The sequence below is a fragment of the Mastigoproctus giganteus genome, chromosome 1, assembly GCF_048544385.1.
Source record: "Mastigoproctus giganteus isolate SK-2022 chromosome 1, ASM4854438v1, whole genome shotgun sequence".
Lineage (NCBI taxonomy): Eukaryota > Metazoa > Arthropoda > Arachnida > Uropygi > Thelyphonidae > Mastigoproctus > Mastigoproctus giganteus.
Window position 1 is genome coordinate 269,081,345 of NC_143575.1, and position 27,205 is coordinate 269,108,549.

The 27,205-nt window shown below is 38.8% G+C and overlaps 1 protein-coding gene across 3 annotated transcripts in view; it reads right to left on the minus strand.

Annotated features, from left to right (window-relative positions):
• krz (beta-arrestin protein kurtz) overlaps nt 1–27,205 on the minus strand; it is a 363,906-nt gene that overhangs the window by 167,767 nt on the left and 168,934 nt on the right. For all 3 annotated transcript variants that reach the window (XM_090377575.1, XM_090377567.1, XM_090377584.1), the window contains exon 2: nt 17,030–17,168. In XM_090377575.1, coding sequence (XP_090233701.1) covers nt 17,030–17,070 — 41 coding nt within the window. In that variant the 5' untranslated portion in view covers nt 17,071–17,168. The remainder of the gene's footprint in view (nt 1–17,029; nt 17,169–27,205) is intronic.

Sequence of the window (27,205 nt, forward strand, 5' to 3'; positions counted from 1 at the left end):
TGCTTTTAACGAGTCTAAGAATTCTAAATTGTCTTCTATTTTTTCCAAAATTGAACTCGAAACCTTATGCATATGTCATTTCTCTCTGCATTCTAGAACCCCTTGTTCCATAGGATGGATTAAGGTTGTTACATTCAAGTATTCCGTATTAGCGGGAAGAGATGATCTGCTGATTAGCGTGCTTCTTAAAAATTTATGATCATTTATCAACATCACAATTGTGAAGAACTTAAAAGTAGGGGACAGGAAGGCCATGTTTTTGCCATTGAATGTTTTTTTTTTTTTTTTTAATGTGAAAACGAACGTTCATTTCTCATCCATACTTCATCAATCACGTAATATTCGGTGCATTATAATTTTATTGGTTCTAAATGCGGTTTGGAACAAACACACAACTGATCCCTTCGAAAGCATACAACTCAACAGGTTGGAATGGTATATATACACTGCCCTACAATTAATATCCGGACACCTCCATGGATGGAGAAACAGGTCCTATGCATCAACACATCACAGAACCTGCTATAAACGTGCACACTGGGCTTCGAACATACAACTGCAAAAGCGGGCATGAAGATGACGCGTTCAACATAATTGATCACCTCAACAAATGCTAGACGCCGATTAACGAGTATAAGGAGCGCCAATCCTGGACTACAGAGCAGTGGGAAAGAGTACTATGGACAGACGAGTCGAGGTTCGCACTCTGCCAGTTTGATGGCCGTTCCTGGGTGTGGAGAATGCCAGAGGAACAGTTCCTTCTTGATTGTATCCTCCCAATAATGAAGTTTGGTGGAGGCAGTGTCATGGAACGGGCTCCTTTCATGATTTGGCTTGGGCCCATTAGTTGTTATCGACAAAACTGTGAATGCTGTGCAATACCAGGCCATCTTGGATAATTATGCTCTTCCATAATTATGGTAATACTTCCGGAAGGCTCATACCTGTATCAGCAAGAAAACGCGCCATGCCATACTGCTCGGGTCGAAACAGAGTGGTTTGAGGAGATGGGTGTAGAAAAGTTGGATTGGCCAACCCAGAGAGCTGATCTGAACCCTATCGAGCATCTTTGGGATGTATTGGATCATAGGGTACGTCCCCACATCGAGATCGCCCAAAGAACAAGGCCAAACTGGTGGTTGCGTTAAAAAGGCCGAGTAGAGGAACATGTCATTTATAAAAAGCTGGTTGAGAGTATGCCGCGAAGGTTAAAGGCCGTCATAAAAGCAAAAGGTTTCAGCACAAAATATTAAATGGTAGAGCAGTGTAAATACACTACTCGCAAGCATATTAGACCACCGCCTACGACACACTGTAGTGTACTGTGGCCATTTCAGACAGTAGGAGTATGTTTTAAAGAGGGAAAGGAATAGCATCACTTACGTGGAATTCGGTTAAGAGGGCTTTTATTGTGTGTGCGCGCGCAGGAAGTTTCAAAATGATCTGAAAGAATTTCTGGGTTTTTAAGAAAGAAAACTTTATTGCAATGATAATAATGATGATAATACAATTCGATACATTACAAATGTTGCCCTTCACGGCCACCAGGCCAGGGGTTAAGAGTAATAATACAATATAAATAGAGAGCATTGAACCATAAGGAAATGCATATGTGGAAGTACAACTCAAAACTCCATGTATAATACAGTAATTTACAGTACAATATATAAAGAAGTATAGACCAATTAGCTTGTTATCCCACATCTACAAGTTGTTCACAAGGGTCATTACTAACAGATTAGAAAGAATACTTAATGAGAATCAACCGAAAGAGCAAGCTGGCTTTAGGACAGGATTCTCAATTATGGAACACCTTCACGTAATATCACAGCTAATGGAGAAAGCAAATGAATATAAAACACCATTATGCCTGGCATTTGTGGATTATGAAAAGGCATTTGACTCCACACAGCATAAGGCAATGTTTCGGGCACTGGAAAGACAAGGCATAGATACCCCATATATTATGATTTTGAACAAAATATATGAGAGTGCTACCTCCTTTATTAGACTAGACAAAGATAGTAGCAAATTTAAAATCGAGAAAGGAGTTCGACAAGGAGACACAATATCTCCGAAGCTGTTTACTGCTGCCCTTGAGGAAGCTTTCAGAAGATTAGACTGGTCGCAGAAATGAGTCAATGTGAACGGAGAGTACCTAAACCATTTACGATTTGCAGATGACATTGTGATCATAAGCCACGATCCCAAAGAATTAGAGGAAAATCTTAATCAGTTATGCACAGTTAGTAAGGATTTTGGACTAAAGATGAATATGGCTAAAACAAAAGTAATGATGAACAAGTATGCCACGGAAAGGGAAATAATGATTGAAGGAGCAGTAATTGAAAAGGTGGAGTCATATACTTATCTGGGACAAGTTATTAGCTGTAATAATGATAAATGTCTGGAAGTCAAGAGAAGAATAAATTTTGGATGGATAGCATTCAGGAAATATAGTCACATACTGAAGAGCAATATCCCAGTTTGTCTGAAACGTAAAGTAATGAATCAATGTATACTCCCCACCATGACTTATGGAAGTGAAACTTGGGCACTCACCAAAAGAATGGAAGAGAAGCTGAGAACTACACAGCGAAGAATGGAACGAATTATATTGGGAATCAGACTGTTAGATAAGAAGAGAAACACATGGATTAGGCAGCAAACTCAAGTAAAGGACATTCTTATCAAAACTAAAGAACTAAAACGGTCTTGGGCAGGACACATAGCTCGAAGACATGATGACAGATGGACTAAGAAAATAACAGAATGGTACCCAAGAGGAGCTAGAAAAAAACCTGGAAGACAAAGGCAGAGATGGATAGATGAAATTCATGAGTTTTGGGTAGTAAATGGATGGCCAGTGCTCAAAACAGAAGGAACTGGAAAGTTGCTGGAGAGGCCTTCATCCTGCAGTGGATTGAAAATGGCTGATGATGATGATATAAAGAAGATATTGGCGGAAACAAATAATTTCATATACAATAGTAATATAAACAGGCAAAGTTCTTTTCACTGAACAGAAGTAGTTAGTTCACCATTACTCATTGTCATACTGAAAAGTTAGTATGCCATCTTCACAACAGGTGGTATTGTCGGCTTGCGGCATTAAGACGAGCTTCAGGCAGAAGGATCAGGGACAGGGAAGTACAATTCAAGGATGAGACGTCTGTATTACCCGTCAGAAGCGAACTTATTAAGGTCAGCATCCAAGGACTGGGCACATGAAAGTAGCTGAAAAGGCAAAAACTTATCGGATAGGTTGAGACGGCTGAGATGTGGGCATAGAGTTAGAGTCGCGCTGAGGGACTCCCCATAAGCACAGGTCCCAGAATGATGGTGCTGAAAATCTCGCCAACCATCATTTTGATAGTCGTGGTAAGACGTTTCAACCTAATCAGCGTGGGGAGCCAGTGAATTTGAATCAAGTTGCCCATTTCAGTTGTCCATAGCTGGAGGAAGTTTGTGTTTGTTTATGGCCCATTTTAAGAGCCAAAACTCAGCAGAAAAAATTGGACTGATTGTGCTAGTGGCAGCTGATGCCCATACCTCTGCAGCATATAAAATCGGAGAGTATATTGTGGTTTTTATATATTTTCTAGTAGTTGTGACTTCATTGATATAATGTAAATGTTGTTTGCAAATCTACAGTTCCAAAAGAAGAAAAAGTAACTCATTTAAACAAACGTGGGTCCGATTCAGAACGGTTACAGAACTATGGCTGTTTGAATTTTAAAAAACGGCAATCAGTTCTGAATAATAAAATAATAATACTTATTAGTAAACATAATAAAAAATAACGAAGAGGCCAGTACTTGGTAAAATATTTGCTGATATTATGCATATTCTTATTTACCACAATCGTTCAGAATCGAATGCACGTTCAGTGCCCCCCCCCCCCCTTTTGGATTCTAAAATGCAAGTGACATCTTCACCAATCCTGCTGTCGGAAAGACTTTTTTTTTCTCCTTGTAACGGAATCCAAAAATATACTATTTAGGTACACTCTTTTTATATTCTAAAATACACATACGGGTTGTGTCAATTAAAAGCCACCGGGATCTGTCTCCCTCATTTCTCGGTTCAGGCTATTTTATGCCCGGACCTCTTTTGGGCTGAAATTTCTGAATTTCAGCCCAATTTGTGTTGCTTATAGGTCCAAGCTGCAAATATTTATGTTCAAATAAAATCTGTTTACCTTCCTTTCAGAAGTGCACCTATGGCGTTTTTAGACCAAACTGAGAACGGGGAAGAGCTTTCTCATTGAGACAAAAAGCAGTTGATTAGGAAAATTTTAATTTCGTAGTCTTAAAATCTAAACGGTAATAATTAGTCCAATTTTAACATCAAATTCAGAAATTTCAGCCCAAAAGAGGTCCGGGCATAAAATAGCCTGAACCGAGAAATGAGGGAGACAGATCCCGGTGGCTTTTAATTGACACAACGGGGAACATGCTTTGTAAAAAAGATAGGTGGAACAGGACCAGGGTATGTCTGCCAGGGGCAAAGGCTGATGACGTTGTAGAGCGGATATCATCTTTTAAGGGCACAAAAGGTGATATAGTTGTACACGTTGGCACTAATGATATTAAGAGTAGGAGACCGGCGGAATTACTCAAGTACAGGTCACTGTTGAAAAAAAGCCGTGAAACAGGGTTGAATTTGAAAGTGTCTGCAATTCTGCCCAGACACGATAGGAGGGAGTACATAATGAGAGCCTTGTCGATCAATTCGGCCCTGGAAAGATTGTGCAAGGCTCAAGGGGTAGAATTTTTTTCAGCCTGGACTGTACTTGTTAACAGGAGAGATTGCTTCTACAGGGATGGGATACACTTAAATAGAAAGGGTGCAAGAATATTTGCTGATGCTATCGAGGCAGTGTTAGGTGGGTCGGAAAACTGCTAGTTTGGGGGGATACAAAGACTAATAGTTTAACAGTAACCGCAGGCAGAGGTGAAGGTGATTCTTGCACAACTTCTATTAGAATAAGAAGCGACCTGGAGCGAGGGGTGTTGGGGGTTTCAGCGACGGATGGCAGTCATCATGGAATAGTTGGGTATATGGGATGTGTTAGGGTAACAAGGAATAGGCATAGGAGCATGTATACCAATGCTAGAAGTATAGTAAATAAATGATGAATTTGAAGTGTTGGTCAAGACATCAAAGGCGGATATTGTTGGGATAGCAGAGACGTGGTGTCACAAAGATATAAGGAATGCAGAACTGGAATTTGGGGAGTACAATGTGTACAGAAAGGATAGACAGGACAGAAAGGGAGGGGGTGTTATGCTGTTAATTAAGAAAAACATAAAATCAAAGGAAGTGCACCCAGGTTAATATAGATGAACAGTGCTCTGTTGAGTCAGTTTGGTGTGAGATTAGCACTGCGAAAGGAAAAATAGGAGTAGGAGTGTGTTATAGGCCTAATGACTTGAATGAGTACAATGAACAATTGTACAGAGAAATAGAGTGGGCCAGTAAATCTGAATGTCTTATAATGGGGGATTTTAACTTCCCAGATATTGACTGGAACTTGTGGGTTGGTCACTCACACACTAGTCAAACTTTTGTGGATTTATTGGATGATTGTTTTCTGCAGCGGCATGTTCGAGAGGCAACCAGAGAAAGTAACACTCTTGATCTGGTTATCAGCAGTGATTCTTCTTGCATTAAGAAGTTACAGATAAAGGAACCACTAGGTGGCAGTGATCACAGTGTGCTGAAGTGGGATTTACTCAAAGAGGTAACTACCGTCAGGGGTAAAGGAAAGGGTTTTTGCTTCCGTAAAGGGGAGTACAGTGGTCTCAGACAGTTTTTAAGTTCTGTACAGTGGGATCAACTGACGATGTTACAAACAGTAAATTCTAAGTGGGAAGCATTCAAGGAATTAATCGTGGAAGCTACTAGACTTTATATACCGATTAAGAAATATCGTTCAAGGTTTAGGCCTAAATGGTTATCAAATGAACTAATGAGACTCTTGACAGAGAAGAAAAATGCATGGGATGCATATAAATTATCAGGTGACGCAGAAGCCTGTGGCAGATATAAGCTAGTCTGTAATCAGGTCACAAAGGAGGTTCGGCAGGCGAAGGCGGATTACGAGAAATCTTTGGCAAAAGATGCTAAGAAAAACAGCAAGGATTTCTTTACTTATATAAACTCTAAAAGGAAGGGAATGAATCTGATCGGTCCACTTGACATCGATGGTTCGACTGTTGATGATCCTGCTCAGATAGCAAACAAACTGAATGAGTATTTTGCATCTACATTCACACGTGAGGAATTATTACAATTCGAAAATGGAAGAAGGTTATCAAATTGTCGCAGTGTGCTTAATGATTTTGTAATAAATGAGAGCAAAGTGGAGGAGAAATTGTTGAAGTTAAACACAAGAAAGGCACCTGGGGTGGATGGGATCTATCCAGTTATTTTAAAGGAGGCGGCAAAGCAACTAAGCAAACCCTTAGCCATAATTATGAGAGCATCCTTGGACTCAGGGGAGGTTCCCACGGACTGGAGATGTGCAAATGTGTCCCCAATTCACAAAGGTGGATCGAAGGGTGACACGAGTAATTACAGACCAGTTAGTTTAACTTCTGTTCCGGGTAAAATAATGGAGTCGCTGGTTAAAGATGCATTGCAGGATCATCTAGACAAGACTGCAGCAATAATTCAAACACAGCATGGGTTTGTTAAGGGAAAGTATTGTCTGACAAATTTGATTGGTTATTATGATGTGGTCACAAAGGAACTGGATGCAAAAAATAATTTTGATATCATATACTTAGATTTCAGGAAAGCTTTTGACACTGTTGCGCATGAAAGACTACTGTACAAATTGGAGCAGAATGGTATTAAGGGTAAGTTGCTACAATGGATAAAAGGATGGTTAAGTGGGAGAAGACAGAGGGTGGTAATCAATGGGTGCTGCTCTTCGTGGACTAATGTCATTAGTGGAGTCCCACAGGGTTCGGTGTTGGGTCCACTGTTGTTTTGTGTATTTATCAATGATATTGATGAAGGTATATCAGGCTTAATGTCGATATTTGCAGATGACACAAAGGTTGGCAGGGTTGTTAATGACAGTAATGGCAGTGTGCTACTGCAACAGGATCTAGATAATTTGGGCAGATGGGCTAAGAAGTGGCAACTGAAGTTCAACCTTGACAAATGCAAAGTACTGCATATGGGTAGAAGTAACCCCAGAGAAACGTACCAACTGTGTGGTACTACACTTAAGGTGGTAGAAAATGAAAAAGACCTGGGAGTAATTGTGCAGTCAGATATGAAGTTTTCTGAGCAGTGCAGACAGGCTGCTAGGGCGGGTCATGGGGTTTTGTCAATGATATATAGGAATTTTGCTAGCAGGGAAAAGGAGGTGATTGTCCCTCTGTATAAGGCAATGGTCAGGCCACGCCTTGAGTACTGCGTACAGGTCTGGAGGCCTCATTTTAGGAAGGATGTAGATTTGCTTGAGCGTGTACAGAGAAGAGCAACACGATTGGTGAGGGGAATGAAGGGATTCTCTTACCAAGAGAGGCTTAAGTTCTGCAAATTGCAGTGGCTAGAGACTAGGCACCTGCGCGGTGATCTGATTGAGGTCTATAAGGCCTTGAATGGGTTGAGCACGCTGAATTCTGATGGGATCCTTCCACTTGTTCAGATTACCAACCTACGGGGACATAAGTTCAAATTAAGAAAGGACAGAGGTAGAATAGATGTGCGGAAATTTGCCTTTAGCCAGCGGGTGGTTAATTGCTGGAACAAACTTCCATCTGTCGTTGTGGAAGTTGATAGGTTGAATAAATTTAAGGAGGAACTGGACAGGCATTTGGAGGGAATGGTGTGATTTTTTTTTTTTTTTTTTTTGGCTGATGCTGCATAAGCTCCTACACTTGCTTTCTTGCATCATGTGCCACTACTACTACTACCCGTATGTGTATTTTAGAATATAAAAAGAGTGTACCTAAATAGTATATTTTTGGATTCCGTTACAAGGAGAAAAAAAAAGTCTTTCCGACAGCAGGATTGGTGAAGATGTCACTTGCATTTTAGAATCCAAGCAACACAAATGGCACTCGTTGCCCACTACCAAAATTCTTGTTCAGTGTTACAGATTGGATAATCAGTATAGAATATCAGATAAGTGAGATACAGTATTTTAATTCTTGATGAAAACTAGGAGGCTGCGCTCCCTTTTTTTAATGAAATAAAATAAAATACTTACAGAAGTTTTCGACACTGTCTCTTCCTTAGCTATGAATACATAAAATACGTTACCTATGGAAATCAAGAATGGTACCGGATGATCATGAGAGATAAACAAAGCGCGCGCACGAGGTTTATCTATCATGACCACGTTAAATATCACTAGGAGGAAAATTATTTTAATGTATAGAAAGACAATAACTCTACACGACAATTTATTTCGTGTAGAGATTTATAAAAGATTTATTAAAATCCTCGTTGTCTTCACCATGTCTGTTCGTCCACACATAAACGGAGGGCCTCGTAAAATCATACAATTTTATCAAGTTTTCTATAAAGTTATATGCTTAGTAATTAATTGATACCGAACAACTATATTTACTTTTCACTTCTATTAATCACAGAAAAATAAAAAAAAAATCAATTAATTTAAGAAAAAATGAAAAAAATATTGAACCCTCCCGAAAGGTAACACAAACACACTACGTACATCTTAACTTGTGGCCACATCGCGTTGAAGCCATATATTATTATTTCTCCCTAATGGGGTTTCCACCCCGTGACGGGCACTGCGTGCACAGGGTGGTTTTTATCCTATAGATATTTAGGATTGCGACTTTCTGGAGTTCCTTGTTATTGTTATCTGGGAGATCTATGCTTCTAGGCTCTTGTGTAGGGCCTTTAGCAACATACTGGTGGTTGACATAATCATGGGGATGGTCGTTACTTGTTGAATATGTCACATCTCTTTGATCTCCTGTCTTAGGTCCATGTACTTCCTAATCTTCTCGTGGGTTTTATGGAGGTTGCCAAGTTAGGGCCCGCTATGTCAATCAGAAATGTAGACTTTGTCGACAAGGGTTATCTCCGGTCTGTTGTGCGGGATTATCTTGTCCGTTATTATGTCGCAGACCCAGCACAGCTTGTGGGTTGGAGTCTCCAGTACGGCCCGGGGTTCGTACTTGTAATACGGTACAACCCGTATGTTGCCTGGGGTTCGTACTTATAGTATGGTACACTTTCTTTGATCAACTGACCTTTCCTCGCTACCTACTGATGTATTATCCTGACTACCTGATCGTGTCTACGAGTGTATTCTGTCTGGGTGATCACCCAGCATGTTCCGTGGTGATGTGCTGGATCGTTTCTGAGGCCAGGTGGCATCGTCGACATGTGTCATCTGTCACTCCAGGCTCCTTGGCGATGTATTTTCTATAGTTGCTGGTGTTGATTGCCTAATCTTCGTTGTCGACATGAATCCTTGGATCACGAGCAGGAAGGGCGTCCCGCTCGTTACCACTGGAAGCCATTTCATCTATGTAGTCTTTGAGGAGGTTACTGTAGTGTCTTCTTTACACATCTTTCTAGCTTCGCTTGTTCCGTCTGGTTGGGAGGAGTCTCCTCGCTTAGGTTGAGTGGGGGAATGCCTCTTATCTATCGTCCTTATGGCCCGATAGAGTGGCGCTGGGTTTTTATGGAAGTAATCCTTCAGGTTCGCTATCGGTTTCGTCTGTTGCTCGATGAGCTCTATCAAGCCCCTTCCTCCTTTCCGCGCTAAGGTCAATATCTCCACGGCCTGCTTCAGGTGGTATTGGCGACTCTTGGTCATCACTGTCCTCTTCTTTCTCATGATATCTTCCAGGACTAATACGTCCAACCTACGATCTCGAAGGATTATTATTTATTCAAATTTGAATACTGCAAGCCTCACGTCGTGAAACTATTTACAATTCGAGTGTTGGCATTCGAGGTGAGCGAACATGTTTCGACAGGGCTCTTCAGTCTAGTGGATTGGATTACTGCTTTTAAATATTTGATTTATTTAGCATATTGTTGGATTATTTTGTTATTATTTGATTTTGATTTTGTTTTTGTTTTATTATGTCGCAGACCCAGCACAGCTTGTGGGTTGGAGTCTCCAGTACGGCCCGGGGTTCGTACTTGTAATACGGTACAACCCGTATGTTGCCTGGGGTTCGTACTTATAGTATGGTACACTTTCTTTGATCAACTGACCTTTCCTCGCTACCTACTGATGTATTACAGTATTACTGATAATATTACAGATATCATTTTTTAAAGTTAATTTTCATTGATATTTAGCTAATTTTATAATGGTAATTACGAGATCTGCCTTAAACACGTCACAGGGTATCATGACTCACACGGAAATAGCAGATGGTGATTTACGTGTAAGTCATGATTTAATCCGTTGAGGAACCTGTGGAATGTTTTCCAAAGTCCACCTGGTGACTAATCATAGCTCACCTAGGGATTCCTTTCTTTGTGATCGATGTAAGGAGTGCACTAATCTTAAATTACGCAATTTGGTGCACTGAGGGAACAATATGAGTCACTGAAAAAACGGGTGCATGCCCTCGAGAATAATGGATCGGGGAGCTCGTCAGGGACTCAAGACTCCAGCAATCTATCAAGTGATGCACTCCCGATTCGGGCCTCAAAACAGAAAAACCAAGTGCAAACTACTTTGATTCAAAAGGACTGTTTTATTAGGAGACTATTGTCAGGGAAACGGGAAATATTTTTTGTAATAAGGATAGGTGGAGTAGAACCAAGGTATGTCTGCCGGGAGCAACTATTAATGATGTCACCAACAGATTTTCAGATTTTAAGGGGGGTAAAGAGAATATTATTATTCATGTGCGGACTAATGACATTAAACGTACACGATCTGACCATTTATTGGAAAAATACAGGACCATGCTGACGAAATGCCCCGAGATAGGCCACAATGTCTGTGTCTGCAATTCTGCCCAGACACGATAGGAGAGATTATATGTTAAAAGCCTTGTGGATCAACTCAGGACCTGAAGGACTCTGCAAGGCTTTTGGGGGAAAATTTCTATCAGCTTGGCCCACACTTGTAGGTAGAAGGAATTTGTTTTCTAGAGACGGGATACACTTAAACATAGGTGGTGCAAAAGTTTTTGCCAGTATTATTGAGGATACCTTAAAGGTTCTGGGAAACTGCTAGTTACGGGGGATATGGGTAATAATGACACGCGTTTATCTGATAATATTGGTCAAAGTAACTCTTGCACATTCCTCAAGAGTTCTTATCTGTTTCCCCAAATGGACATATCTAGATGTTCTGGGGGGCAGAAACGTTTCGAGTGAGCGGGCAACTAATGCCAGGGAAGAGAGCCTAAAAAACTTCAAGGGTTGTTAAATATACAAGAACAGTAAGTCTTAATTGTTTATATAGTAATGTTAGAAGTGTCGTCAATAAAATGAGCGAATTCGAACTGCTGGCTAAAACAAGTAACGCAGACATAATAGGGTTTACAGAAACGTGGTGCCACCCCGAAATAGAGGATGATGAGGTTCAGTACGGCTTGTATAATGTATTTAGGAAGGATAGGGTAGACAGAAGGGGTGGTGTGGTAATGCTTCTTATCAGAAGCAGCCTGTGCGCGACGATAGCTTTCCCGGATTCAAACGTTTCACGTGCTAGTATAGAATCTGTATGGTGTGAGATAGTTGGAAACAAAGGTATAATGCGAGTAGGTGTAATCTACAGACCAGATGATTGTGAAGATTATGACGAACGCCTCTGCATGCAAATGGAATGGACAAGTAAGCATCAATGTCTTATTATGGGTGATTTCAATTTGCCTCTAATTGATTGGAGAAAATGGGAAGGAAACTCGACATGGGGAACAAAATTTTTAAATCAACTAGATGACTGTTATTTGTATCAACATGTCTGGGAAAGTACTAGAGAAAAGAATATCCTAGACCTCATCATCACCCATGAATCAGATGACATAACAGGCTTGACAGTAGAGGAACCAGTAGCAGGAAGTGATCACGGAGTTCTACGGTGGATGATGATGAGGGGTAGCAGTAGTAAAAGGCAAAGGAATGGGTTTTAATTTCAGAAAAGGAAATTACGATGCCTTAAGGTATTACATGGCCTCTATTAACTGGGTAGATATCGCACAAAGAACGAATACAATTGAACTGTGGTATGCTTTTAAAACATTAATCACAGACGGCTTGAATGCGTATTTACCATTAAAAAAATACTCCACTCTATGATGCACGAGGAGGGTTCCAGGTTGGATAAATAGTGAAGTTGCCACTATATGTTCACCAATAGTGAAGTATGCATGGGATACATATAAATTAACACGTGACACAGAAGCCTATGATAGATACAAGTTGATCTGTAACCAAGTTACAAAGGAGGTTAGGCAGGCAAAGGCAGATTACGAGAAATCTTTGGCAAGGGATGCAAAGAAAAACAGCAAAGAGTTTTTTACTTATGTAAACTCTAGAAGGAAGGGGATGAATCAGATTGGTCCACTTGATATCGATGGGTCAACTGTTGACGATCCTGCTCAGGTAGCTAACAAACTAAATGAATATTTTGCATCGACATTCACACATGAGGAGTTATTCAGCGAGGGGAATGACAGAGGTGTATTCAACTCTAGCAGTAAGCTAGATAATCTTGTAATAACTGAGAGTAAAGTGGAGGAGAAATTGTTGAAGATAAACACAAGAAAGGCACCTGGGATCTATCCAGTTATAATAAAGGAGGCAGCAAAGGAAGTAAGCGAACCCTTAGCCGTAATTATGAGAGCTTCCTTGGACTCAGGGGAGGTACCCACAGACTGGAGATGTGCAAATATGACATCCAATTCACAAAGGAGAATCAAAGACTGACACAAGTAATTATAGACCTGTGAGTTTAACTTCTGTTCCAGGAAAATTAATGGAGGCACTGGTTAAAGAAGCACTGCAGGATCATCTAGACAAGACTTCAGTTATAGCTCGGACACAGCATGGTTTTGTTAAGGGGAAGTCTTGCCTGACCAATTTGATTGGATAGTATGATGCAGTCACAAAAGAACTGGATGCAGGGAATAACTTTGATATTATATATTTGGATCTCAGAAAGGTTTTGATACTGTTGCACATGGAAGACTGCTGCACAAATTGGAACAGTGTGGCACTGGAGGCAAATTGCTGCTGTGGATAAAGGGATGGTTGAAGGGGAGAAGACAGAGAGTGGTAATCAATGGGCACCGCTCATCGTGGACTAATGTTATTAGTGGAGTCCGTCAGTGTTCAGTGATGGGTCCATTATTGATTTCTGTATTTATAAATGATATTGATGATGGTATATCAAGCTTAATGTCCAAGTTTGCAGACGATACAAAGGTTGGCAGGGTTGTCAAGGACACTACTGACGCTATGCTGCTGCAACAGAATCTGGAAAGGTTGAGCAGATGGGCTGAAAGGTGGCAAATGAAGTTTAACATTGACAAATGTAAAGTACTACATATGGGAAACAGCAACCCCAGAGCAACGTATCAACTCTGTGGTACTACACTGACAGTGGTAGAGAATGAAAGAGACCTGTGGTTGTGGGGGGTGGTTGTGCAGGCAGATATGAAGTTCTCTGAGCAGTGCAGACGGGCTGCAAGAGTAGCTCATGGTGTCTTGTCAATGATATACAGGAATTTTTCTAGCAGGGATAAGGAGGTGATTATTCCCTTGTACAAGGCAATGGTCAGGCCACACCTAGAGTACTGTATACAGGTCTGGAGGCCTCATTTCAAGAAGGATGTCGAGTTGCTGGAACGAGTACAGAGAAGGGCAACAAGATTAGTGAATGGAACAAAGGGTACTCTTACGAAGAAAGGCTTAAGTTTTGCAAATTACAGTGTCTGGAGACTAGGCACCAGCGAGGTGATCTGATAGAGGTGTATAAAGCCTTGAATGGTTTGAGCATGCTCAATGCTGATGGAATTCTTCCTCTTGCTCCGAATAATCACCTGAGAGGGCATAAATTCAAATTGAGGAAAGACAGATGTAGGATAGACGCGCGGAAATTTGCCTTTAGCCAGCGGGTAGTTGGTTGGTGGAACAGACTTCCATCCCTTGTTGTGGAAGTTGATAGTCTAAATAAATTTAAGGCTCAGCTAGACAGGTATTTTGAACGAACGGAGGGGTGAAGTGGAAGTGGTTTTTTTTTTTTTTTTTTTTTGGCTGATGCTGCATAAGCTTGCTTTCTTGCATCATATGTCTCTACTAATGCCACATTACTTGAGCAGAAAAAGGTGGCATGGAAAAGTTAGAAAAATAAAAAGTACTGAAGCCTATAACAGCTACAAGATGATCTGTAATAGAGCTACAGAAAAGGTCCGACAGGCAAAGGTAGTTTATGAGAAATCGCTAGCAGAGCAAACAGGGGCGGGGGGGATAAGGAATTCTTCACATATATAAATCTAAGAAGAGCAGGACAAACCAGATCGGACCTTTATGTAAGAGAAAGGGATAGTATTAAATACACCAGCTGCCGTTGCAGATGAACTCAGTTATTTTGCATCGATATTTATAGAAGAAAAACCTTTTGTGGCAATTGGAAATTGTGGGAGCGAAGTTGAAAAAATATGTAATTAATAATATTGAAATTTTGCAAGATTATTGAATGAAAAAAAAAAAAAAAAACTTTCGAGCCTACAGGCCAGTAAGGCTCCTGGAGTTGATGGAATATACCCAATAATCTTAAGGGAGGCGGTAAGTGAGTGCATTGAACCATTGAGGCTAATTATGTGAGCATCACTAGGCTCTGGGGAGATTCCCTTGGATTGGAAAAGTGCCAATGTATCTCCCATACATAAAGGTGGTTCTAAGAGTGAAGTGAGAAATTATCGACCTGTCAGTCTGACTTCAATAGTAGGGAAAATCATGTAGGCAATGATCAAGGGTGGAATTCAGGATCATTTGGATCGAATTGAAATTCTCAGGGATACTCAGCATGGTTTTGTAAAGGGAAAATCATGTTTAACAAATCTGGTTCGCTATTTTGAAAGGGTCACTTAATGAGCTGGATTTAGGGAATAATTTCAACATTGTTTATTTAGATTTCAGCAAAGCTTTTGATTCAGTCCCACATGAGCGGTTGCTTTATAAGCTGGAACAGGTTGGAATCATTGGAAAAATCCTTAGATGGATATCGGAATGGCTTCAGGGCAGGAGGTAGAGGGTTATGATAAATGGCTATTCCTCAGATTGGGTTGATGTAAGAAGTGGGGTTCCCCAAGGATCAATATTAGGACCACTGTTGTTTTTAATTTTCATAAACGACATCGATGAAGGGATAAGGACGTGATGTCTAAATTTGCAGGTGATGTTAAAATTGGTAGAGTAGTTAATGATCACTGTCAAGCTGAGCTTCTTCAGAGAGACCTAGATAGACTTCAGGAATGGTCAGAAAAATGGTAGATATGCTTTAATCCAACAAAGTGTAAGGTATTACACCTGGGAAACAGTAATCTCAAAATAACTTATTCACCTGGTGGAGTTCAACTAAACCCAGTACTGGAGGAAGGGGGACTTGAGTGTTACGATACGGTCAGACATGAAATTCTCTGAGCATTGTAAACAGGTTGCAAGGAAGGCCCATGGTGTCCTATCGATCAATTGAACTTTTGCAAGTAGAGATAGGGACGTGATAATCCTATTATATAAGGCTTTTGTTAGACCACACTTGGAATACTGTGTTCAAGTATGGAGACCGCACCTAAAGAAAGACAGCTTCTTGAGAGGGCGCAAAGACGGGTAACTCGCCTAGTGAGATCGGCAAATGGGCGTCCTTATGAAGAAAGACTTCGAATATGTGGGTTACAGAGTTTGGAAACTAGACACCTTAGAGAAGATTTGATTGAGGTGTTTACGGCTCTGAGAGGCATCAGTAAAATAAATGAGGACGAAATTTTCAAGATTATAAATGATGCTAGAACTAGGGGACATAAATTCAAGTTACGGGGGGACATGTTTAGATTGGACTGCAGGAAGTTTTATTTTATCCAGAAGTTTTATTATAGTACCTTCGGGTGAGCGAAACGCATAGGATGATAGATTTAATTTCCTTTTCTTTTATTAATTATTTTTTTTTTATCACTGTTTTAGTCGGGTTTTTTTTTTAATTTTTTTATTTTGGCTGGTGTAGCATAAGCCATAGGCTTTCTTGCACCATGCGGCCTTTACTAATACTAATACAAGCAGCACAAAATTAAGGGATCTCCCCTTTAAACAGCATAACACACTGGGGGGGGGGGTAATGGTGGATTATATATAGTTTCCTTTAGTAGACTCGACATATTTTCCAAGGTATGGATTGGAGAACTCTTGTAAAATCAGTTGTATACGATAGCAGTCCTACAGGTCTTGTTTTTACAGTCTATTTGGAATAGATTTAGGATTTCAATTGAATTTGACGGAAACATTCCATTCAGGCATTCCGGAGGGGTTTGGTTGGAAATTAGTGGTCCTGTCTTATATAATATCATACCACATCATATTTATAGTCAAGGCAGAAAACTTACTGAACCTTCGTCGTATATTATGTAACACACTATTTTATAGTCATATTTGAAAGATAATTAAGCGTCTTCTTCAGATCAACTATCAATTTCTTCATTGTAGGAAGGGGGAGAACCTTCTACATGATTCCCTACGGCTTCAATTTAAAGAAATAAAAGTAACAAATATGGCAACATCAATGATGTACAATAATAAAGGTGCATTTATTGCAAAATTACTGCCCTTGTTTAAGGTCGCAAATTCCACAAGAGCACAACGGTTCAATTCTCCACGCCATTTAAACCATCCTTGTTCTCAAGCATAAATTTGGCAGCCGTCACAACACCCACTAATCACTCCTCTTCCCCCCCCCCCCAACACAAACTACACATAAACACAATTGACACGATTTACGACCTCCCTTCGGGGAAGGCCGCTAAACAAGAATTATAGCAGGAAGCTTGGAATAACTCACCTCGTCCCAGGTCGTTTGTTGATGTCTTCGCTACTATCCATGGTTCACTCGTGCCATAGGCAGCAGCACGTGCCGCACGATCAACCCTTCAATACAGATTGAGTAGACTTAAGAATACGCTTGTTTACTTTATGTTCACCTGCAAATAAAATGAATTAAAATTAAAGCAATCGCCAGTTTTCTCTCGCAATTTGAAAGATACTGCTTATTATTTTAATTAAATCCATAATCAAAATGTGTACATTATTAGAAGTTCAAAAAGGGGCCACTAATTTTTCATGTGAAAAAGTTTATTTTTGTATAGTCAAGAATACAATATCCTACATCTACTACAATAACATGCTAAAAAAAAAAAAAAAAATTTACAAGCTACGTGTCTGGTCCATTTACATAATTCCACCATCAAGCCAAAAATTGGGGTTTAATTCTAAGGGAAAAAAAAAAATTAACTTCTGGCCTGATTATGGGATTGCTCTTAGATGATCCAGAAAAGAAGCCTGTAACAATTTAGTTTAGCAAGTTGTAATAGATGTAGGCAAGAGGAAAAAAGCATCCTCCCTTCACTTTTTATATTGAAGCGATTAATATTCACTGTGATGTCCTTCACTTAAAATATCATGTTCTCTGTGACCGATAATACGTTAACACGAGTTTAACTCGTAACCTACATACTCACTTTCCATCTATCAAACTTTCATCTCCATATTAGTAGAGTATCACCTCAGGTGACCTAAATATTGGATAATCATCTGCTTTACAAATAAACAAAAAAACTTTAGCATTTTTATCATCGTGTATGACTCAATCTGCTTCTAAGATCCAACTACGATAAAAGTATTAAGTAAGTTCATATACGAAGTCCCTATTAAAATCCTATCTACAATACAGGGGAATTTTTAAGGTTAAAAAGCATTAACCTTTCAAGTTTTAAGGTTTTGACAGAAAGAAACGAAAATGACACGGGTGAAGCTATTTTTGGACCAAATATACCAACGACAGAACGTTTACAGAAATAGGAATTATATAAATTCGCATTTAGTTTGTACACTGTCCATTACTTTTATGCACGTTTATAAATAATAAAAATGCGTGACAAGTATAATGGGCAGTGTAATGTATTAAAAGCTTCGTTTTATCAATCGCACTAGAATATTTCTGAATTTCTATTTATTATTTAACCCTCTGCAGTGGTAGCAACTCACTCATAATGACCGCATTCAGAGGTAAAAGCGTCCGATAAGGAAATCGGCCTATATGCTGGAAAGCAACTGCACGTAATTATGGTTCCTGAATGGGACAAAACGGTGTCAGTTAGGTCCCAATTAGCGCACTTAAAGAATAATTTTAGGTGTCTGAAACACCGTTCACAATTGTTTCATTCATCCATTCCGGATTTTATTCCTGGGTATCAACACGTGCATATGAGGTAGCTTCGCTCATTTGGCTAAGGCCCAAAAAAAGTAAATAAATAAATTGCCCGCTGTATTTCCGACTAAAGCTGTAATGAGAGAGAGAGAGCCTAAATAAAAACTATTAAATTTATATGTTGAACAGCTATCAAATTAGCTAATAAAATTTTTATCAACAGTATCCATTCCACTCAAGTTTTTTTGTGCAATTTAATCGTGACGTACCCAGCTAAATATGCGTGTGGATTAAAGAGCCATACATTTCTGGACGCAATGAGAACCCCCTTCGCATCTGGAAGATTCCATATTAAACCCTCAGATCCCTTACCTCATTCCGTAATAATCTCCACACAGCCAACCATTTCATCCTCACCGGAATCTGAATGCAGATTTACGTCGATTTATGTGATATGGAAAAATAATAATAATAAATAAAATAATGTACTGTAATTGCAAACATACAACCATTTCAGAGCTAAGGAATGGTGTCATCACCACGTAATTATTAGTTTGCAAAAATCAAAACCAGGAGTAACCTGAAAGGAAACATCTAGAGCAGGGGTGGGCAACTTTTTTCGTCAGCGGGCCGAATGAAATTTTCGCATCATGATGCGGGCCGGAATAGATTGAACGATTTAATAAAAAAAAATCAGAACCTAAAAAATGTTATATTACTTGAATTACCAAATTATTAATGTATTTTTTAAAAAAATATATCTGAATGTCCAATTATCATTGGAAATGCGGCATACGGCATCAATTTTTCTTTTAATTGGCTCATTTTATGGGCTATAAATTATATTAAATTAAAAATTGTAATAATTAGAAAAGGCATAAAACATAAAATATCTCGCACCAATATTATTTTTTTCAATAAGAAGTCAACCCCAAAGGAACTTCGTTCGATCGATGCTACAATAATAATTAGGAAATAACTCTTTGACGCTGCGTAGAATCACTTGGTTACTGTTGTACTGGCCACGATTCCCGATTGAACCGAATTAAGCCGAACATTTACGGCGAGTGTAGTCAGGTATGGATTTTCTATATTTATGCATTTACCGAGGGGGCCGGATTCAACATCGTCGCGGGCCGGATGTGGCCCGCGGGCCGGCTGTTGCCCACCCCTGATCTAGAGGCTATAAATTATCTGCATACAAATCATTAGTGATAAAATATGGATCACAACCACAAGTAACTATTTACTATCTTTGAAACCCTTCTGCCGAGCGACTTCGTTTCAATGAGTTACAATATGGATGGTACCGCACTTCTTGAAGTCTCGAGATATTTAATAAACTTTTATTTACTACTGATTTCTTAAAACTTTCTCCAGTGTTTGATACTTACTGGATTTTGTGTTCACCTTAAATTTTCTATTGCCTTGGTTTTATAATGGCATTTTTTTTATTCTATTATTGGTTACAGATCTTGGAACTTAATATTGTAACCCACCAATATGCAATTCTGAGAGACTTCTGGTGCGAACATGAAATAAATATAAGTAGATAAGCAAATCTCCACTGACATTTAACTTTCTTAGGGACTTTACGATGACCGTAAAAAAAGTTAAAAGGTCAGTAGAGATTTTCTTGACCACTCTGCATGGTTTTCGATGTTTGTAAACTAATAGCTGTTTTTAACTCAGTTTTTAAGTTGATTTCAGATGTGGTGTTGGTTTTTTTCCTATCACGTACCGCTTTTTCATAAATAACTTAAGTTGATGTAGTGAGTTGTATTACTGAATGTATTAGGTTAGGAGTAAATGGTAGGAATTTGTAAACTAAATCTTCACATGATGGCTCAGAGCTCTCAAATTCAAGAAAGTAATGACCTTCAGTCATTACTTTCTTGAATTTGAGAGCTCTGTGCAGCAGTGTTTATCAGTGTGAGCTCAATTTATTTTTGAAGTTATCGTGTCAAACTTTGCCGAAAAGTGAGTAAAATATCTTCACGCAAGTGCCTGAACAAACAATCCAAACTTTTGTTATGTATTTGTGGGAGTTATGGTAGTCCTCCAGTAAAGAAAAGATATTGCAGAATTTGTAATAAAAAAATAAAAAGTGTATTGTGCAGATTTTGGGGGGAAACTCGGTGACCAAATAAACAATGGGCTCCACAAAGTTTTCCGAACCTCTGTTAAAGGACTGAGATCGTGGAAAAAAAAGGTAAAAACAAGGCTATGCCATTTGCAATTCCCATGATTTGGCGGTAGCCTACAAACCAATGTGATGACTGTTATACTTTTGCTTAGTTAATGTAGGGGAATACAACGCAAAGAGTAATAAGGGCATTGTGTATCCTAATGAGGTCCCACCAGGGGCCCCGCGGCCAAATGCCAGGACACTCAACAGAACCTAACGCAATATGTCATATACAACAGACAACACTTTTCTGGCATTTACAGTAGTTCTGTATTTCTTCACAGCGTACATATGGCGCAGATGTGAGAAATCACAGGTGGCGCCTGACCCTAACACTATGTGTATCCTAATATTTCATTCGACATCATTCTTCTTCCAGTCACAGTTCCCTGAAGAGCTGTTGTGGTCATCAACAAAATTCTCCAACTGCATCGATCATATGCTATACGAGCGGCATCGCAAAATGTCACGACCAAAAGTTCACTGATCCTATCCTTCCACCTAGTTGCAGGTCTTCCTTTAACAGCAGTTTTTTTGGAGTTGGTTTTGTTATGGTCTCTGAGGCATCAGAACGTTCCAACTTTCAAATAAACGCATGTCTATAAGTAGTTGAATACTACCTGATACGGTGTAAAAACACTCAACCCTAACTACAATGCAACTCGTTAACAAGGTGATCACTAAGAAAAATCAAATAACTCTTGTTAAAATCACATTTTAACATAAAATCCAGGAGCACACAGTAACCGCGTTAAGCATAGAGAGTGGCCAGTGGCACTACGTTAGACATGCCCTCCACTTATATTCAACAATGTAGCAGCAGAGAGTGAAGCTTCTGAAGATGAAACTTAATCTATATGCCTAGAGACATTGTGTCCAGGATTCAACTGTTTTCACAGCATGAAGTAAATTATCTGGTAAGAGATTTATCCAAGGAATCTGCAGAACTCCTTGGTTTAAAGTCTCTGCAGACTTAAAAAAAAAAAAAAAAACACCTTCTAGCATGTGGGACGTTTTTCTCATGGTACGGACACAGAACGAGAACTAGTCCCCTTCTTTTCTGAGGACGATTTTATGGGGTTTTTTCGCAATAAGATAAATGACAATGAACTATTTAGGAATTAGTTACAATCCTACACAATGGAGACATTTTATTGACTCATCAAAGAGGAGTCTCAAAGGTGTGTTGCTCCGGAATGGAATAAATTAGTCGATTCCAGTAGCTCACTCTGTGCATTTGAAAGAAACATATGAGAACTTGAAGTTGTTGACAAATAATAAGTATGAAGGACATGGATGGTTGGTCTATGCCGACTTTAAAAGTCAGCACAGTGATAGGCACTGACTTTAAAAGTCGGCAATCTGGTTGTTCATTGCTTTCCATCAAGTTGGATAGCCATCTAGATACACAAAAATGTCTTGCTTTTTGTGTGAGTAGCGCAGTCGGCCAAGGAGTAAGCACTGAAATGTCAAGATCTGGCCAAAGAGGGGCAGTTTGTTGCCTGGATCAAAGAACAGGTCATAAACTACTGGTAAACCCCAAAACCATCCTCCTTCCATCCTTGCGCATTTAACTGGGTTTGATGAAACAGTTTCTGAAAGCTTTACCTCAAGAAAGTTCCTGCTTTAATTACCTTTATACTAAATTCCCATCGATCACCCAAAGAGAAGCTAAAACAAGGTATTTTTGCTGAACCTCAAATTCGCAGCAAACTGATGAGGGACTGTGATTTAGAGGGAAATATGAATAAAAGAGAACAGGCATGGATTAGCTTCAAGTCTGTTGTTGAGAACTTCTTAGAACAACAAGGGTCCAGACTACAATAATATAGTTGAAAACAGGTTGACAACCTTTAGGAAGCTGGGTTATAACATGGACGGAAGTGTTATTGAAGAACAGGGCGAGAGGTTTCACCAGGACATTAAAAACATGGAGATGAAACGTGATGTTTTACATTAAAATGTAAAACATCACGTTTTACATTAAAAATAATGTAAAACGTGATGGCTGACTAGTGCTGGATGCTGAAAAGGGACTGCAAAGTAGAAGGATCTGAAGAAAATCAAAGAAACGAATTGACCAATCGTAGGTCAGTTTTTAAAATGAGAGGTAAAGTGTTTAGTGGACTTTTTCACTACACTGCCCTTTTTTTAATGTTTTCAACAGTTTTTAAATATAAAAGTCTGGTAAAAGTAGCATTTTATTATAATTTCTTCTCTACATAATGTACACAGTGCAACACAAACAGCTGCAACTGATGGTTCTTCTTTACATTACGTGGAGAAAATTGTCTTTCTCCATGAACTATTTGGGCGTCATTGCCCACACAGGGTAGGCTCCCACCTATAAATAAATTTTCTGTTTATACTCTGGCACGACAACCAACTAAGTAGAGTTTACAATAAATCGTCAATACAAATATTTATCGTATTTAGTAGTCACGGGCTTGAACCCCGGTCCACTCAAGGAACGCGTGCTATGCACTCTCGCCCCTGACCACTCGGCTACGTCAGGCCTAGTATAATCATCCTGCGCCTACCCTGTTGAAATATTGAAATCCTTTCTAATAATCAGCCAACCTGGTTGTTCAACATTAAATTATGCCAAAATTAATAAAAAATTGAAAAATCTAATTTTCTCTCGTGAGTTTTGAAGAAATCTAACGTGATGGATACAAAAAGAAAGCATTTTATAAATCAGCAGTAGAAAATGATTCATAAACACCCTTTTCTGAGAAAACATCCGTTATTTATTTTTTGATTTTTTTTTTCAAAATTTATAAGTTTTCTTCTCTCATTCAAATGTAGAATATATCAACTACTCTACATTAATCTAAGTGAGGAAAGATTGCAAAAAGAAATTTCTCACCAGCATCTTTCCTATCAGATTAAAAAACAAACTGCAATAATCTTCTAATGACTAAGAGAATCGGTATGAAGATATTCTGCAGCCACTGATACCAGGTATAGCGTGATGAACTTCATATGGCCCATCATTTAAATAAAGGTTTATGTCAATGTTGCATATGTGGGACTGCTCTTCGAAGCAATCTTCCTTTGCTTAAAGACGCTGTACGAGAACCACGTCAAGTATTGGCACTATAGCTACAGGTTACCTTAGTGATGCATTGTAATCAAAAGCACGTCCCAAGGGGGGAAATATCTGCTATTTATTAGTGACACGATCATTTTCGTGGCTGCGGCCATCTTTTTGACATAGGCATGACGTACCAGTACTGCACTTGACAGACTGGTAACGAACTTAAAAAAAAAAAAAAAAAAAAAACATATGTAGTTGTTTTAGGATCATCACGATTAAGGCCATATTGCTCCGTGTATACTGTCTGTAAATTGTGTGTTCTGTGGTCGATTTTCTGTCTTATGGACGAAAAACTCGAGTTTCCGGGAGGAAAAAAAAAAAAAAAAAAACCATCTACCCTCGCCTGAGACCAACTAACTCAACCACGTTGGGAAAAAGATACATAAAAATTCCTCACATCATCAACGGAATTCAAACTCGGGTCTTTCCCAACCTGTGTGGGGAGGACAGTGATCCTCTCTCTCTGTCCCCTCCCTCCAGAAGTATACAATGTTTTAACATTGTCATAGGTTTCAGCTGTACAACAGCTGAAACCTATTTTATGTAACAGCATATTCCAGTTTCTCGTTCATTCATTTAATACCAGTTACCAGAAAATCGACCTACCCTTCCCAATTTTGTATCATCGGCAAACTTTGATATTAACCATGTTATACCTTCATCAATGTCGTTAATGAATATCAACAAGTTAGTTAACACATGCACTGCGATACATTTTAGGTGCATTAGCAAATAGTAATAATTCATGATTAATAACAAAATGAGTCAACCCATCGACATGAAAATTTGCTACAAGCATTCATAAAATAAGTAAGTAAGCACTGAAATTGAGAAATGTTTCAAATTTATAGTAACATTTCTGCAAGGGAACGCTATAAAATTGGAATTAAACTTAGAATCATCACATGGTCCAACACAATATATGTTAAATATTTGGTAGCAATCTGCATTTTTCTTGTCGATTAATGGAAAACATACTTTCATTTATGCCGATGTTTTGTAGGGGAAAGGGGCAAGGAAGGTTATGATTAAAAACTTTCCAGGGCCTAACGAAACATACAATGAAAATGTGATATCGATTTAATTTTTTTTATTAAATGAACCGAAAACATACTTCCATTACAAGTTAGGCAATGGACGCAGTGCGTTATATTACAAGCACATTGTTTTTTTTTTGTTTTTTTTTCCCTTCCCCTTAAAATTAATTGAGTTTTATTTTTCTGTGATTAACAAGCAAAAAAACAAGGTGAAAGTAACTCTTGCACTTCTTCTATTGGAATGAGCAGCAGCCTTGAAAACAAGGTGTTTGGAATCCAAGAACTACTAGGGGTCATCATCGAATAAGTAAATACTGTACATGGGCTGTGTTAGGGTAACTAAGGGTAAGAACATGTGCAAGTACACCAATGTTAGGAGTATAGTAAATAAATTTGAAGTGCTGGTCAAGATATCAAAGACGAATATTGTTGGGATATCAGAGACGTGGTGTCACTCAGATATAAGGGATGCACAATTCGAATAAGTACAATGTATACAAAAAGGACAGACAGATTAGGAGGGGGGAGGAGTTATGCTATTAGTTAAGAAGCACGTAAAATCTAAGGCAATGCATTCAGTTTACATGGGTGGTCACTGCAATGTTGAGTCAGTTTCGTGTGAAAGAAGCGCTGGGAAAGCAAAAATGACAGTAGGAGTATGTTATAGGGCTAATGAATCTGATGAGCACAATGAATAGCGGTACATAAAACAAGTGGGACAGTAAATAAAAATCTCTTACAATGGGCAATTTTAATTTTCCAGATATTGACTGGAACTTGTGGGTTGGTCAATCGCACACCAGCAAGACTTGTATGGATTTATTAGATGACTATTTCCTACAGCAGCACGTTAGAAAGGCAACAAGAGGGAGTAATACTCTTAAATCTGATTACCAGCAGTGATTATTCATATATTAGGAATCTGCAGATAAAAGCATCACTAGGTGGCAGTGATCAGTGTACTGATTTGGGATTTACTTACAGATGTAACTACCATCAAGGGTAAACAGAAGGGGTTTTTTCTTTTTCGTAAAGATGACTACAGTGGTTTCGCAGTTTTTAAAAATTCTATACAGTGAGATCAACTGATGTTAACCATCAACAAATTCTAAATGGCAAGAATTTGCTCATGGTAACATCATTAGGTTCAAGAATTAATCATAGAAGTTACTAGGCTTTTCATACCAACTAAGAAATACTGTACTCTGCAAGGCCTAAGTGGATGTCACATGAACTAATTAGACTTGTGGCAGAGAAGAAAAGTTCATGAGATGCATATAAATTATCGGGCGACACATAGGCCTATGGTAGATATAAATTAATCTGCAATCTTTGCCAAATGATGCAAAATACAACAAAACTTCTTTACTTATGTAAAGTCTAGAATGAATCAACTGGGTCCATATTGATATCCATAGTTTGACTGTCGATAATCCTGCTCAGGTTGTTAGCAAACTAAATGAGTATTTTGCATCTACATTCACAGATGAGAAATTCTTTAGAGAAGGGTATGCCAGAAGTTTATCAAGCTCTAACAGGGAGCTAAATGATTTTGTAATAACTGAGAGGAAAGTGGAAGAGAAATCGTTGAAGTTAAACCTAAGAAAGGCACCTGTGATCTATCCGATTATATTATGCGAGGCAGCGAAGGAAGTACGCAAATTCAGTCATAAAGATGGCAGCATCGCGGATTCGGGTGATTTCCCCACGGATTGGAGATCTGGGAATGTACCCCAAATTCACAAAGGGGGATCAAAGGGTGAGACGACTAATTAGTCCTGCTGGTTTAATTTCTGTTCCAGTGAAAATAATCGAATCCCCTGTAAGAGAAGTAATGCAGGATTTTTTTTTTTTTTTTTTTTTCATTTACTAAATTCTTCAGAGCTATGGTTCTTAATTTATGCCTTCGATGTACGCCTGTTTAAGAGTACAAAAGGATTACCTCCTTAGACATTTTCCATTTTTAGATTCAACAAATGCTTTTATAAAATGAAACTCAAATAAGACCATTGACCATCATAATTCCCCTTGAGATATCCTTTCCTTTACAAGGATTATGCCTTCAGTTGTATCTCCATATTACATACTACACCGCAATCGCTTCAAGCTAACGTTTCTTTTACTTAACATAAAGTAGTTGTTTTGGATTAAAACCCAAAGCTGAAGTACTACCAACGGAAAAAAAAAAATGAAAAGAAATGAAATTAAAAACTTTCCAGGGCCTAACGATATAGAAACTTATCTCTTCTAAGTCCATAATTTCTAAACGTCTCTAAGTAAATGTCTTATATAATATATTCAGGCTATACAAAAAAGAAAGAAAATCTTTCCTAGATGCAATTTGGAATTGCATCTCGGAAAAATTGATCTTTGAACTTTGTTTTTTTCGTTTTCCAGCATACGGAAAGAAGTACAGTCCCCTTTTTATTGGACTTTTCTCTCATTGCTTACAACGAGGCAATTAAAAAATTCGAGCACAGAACACT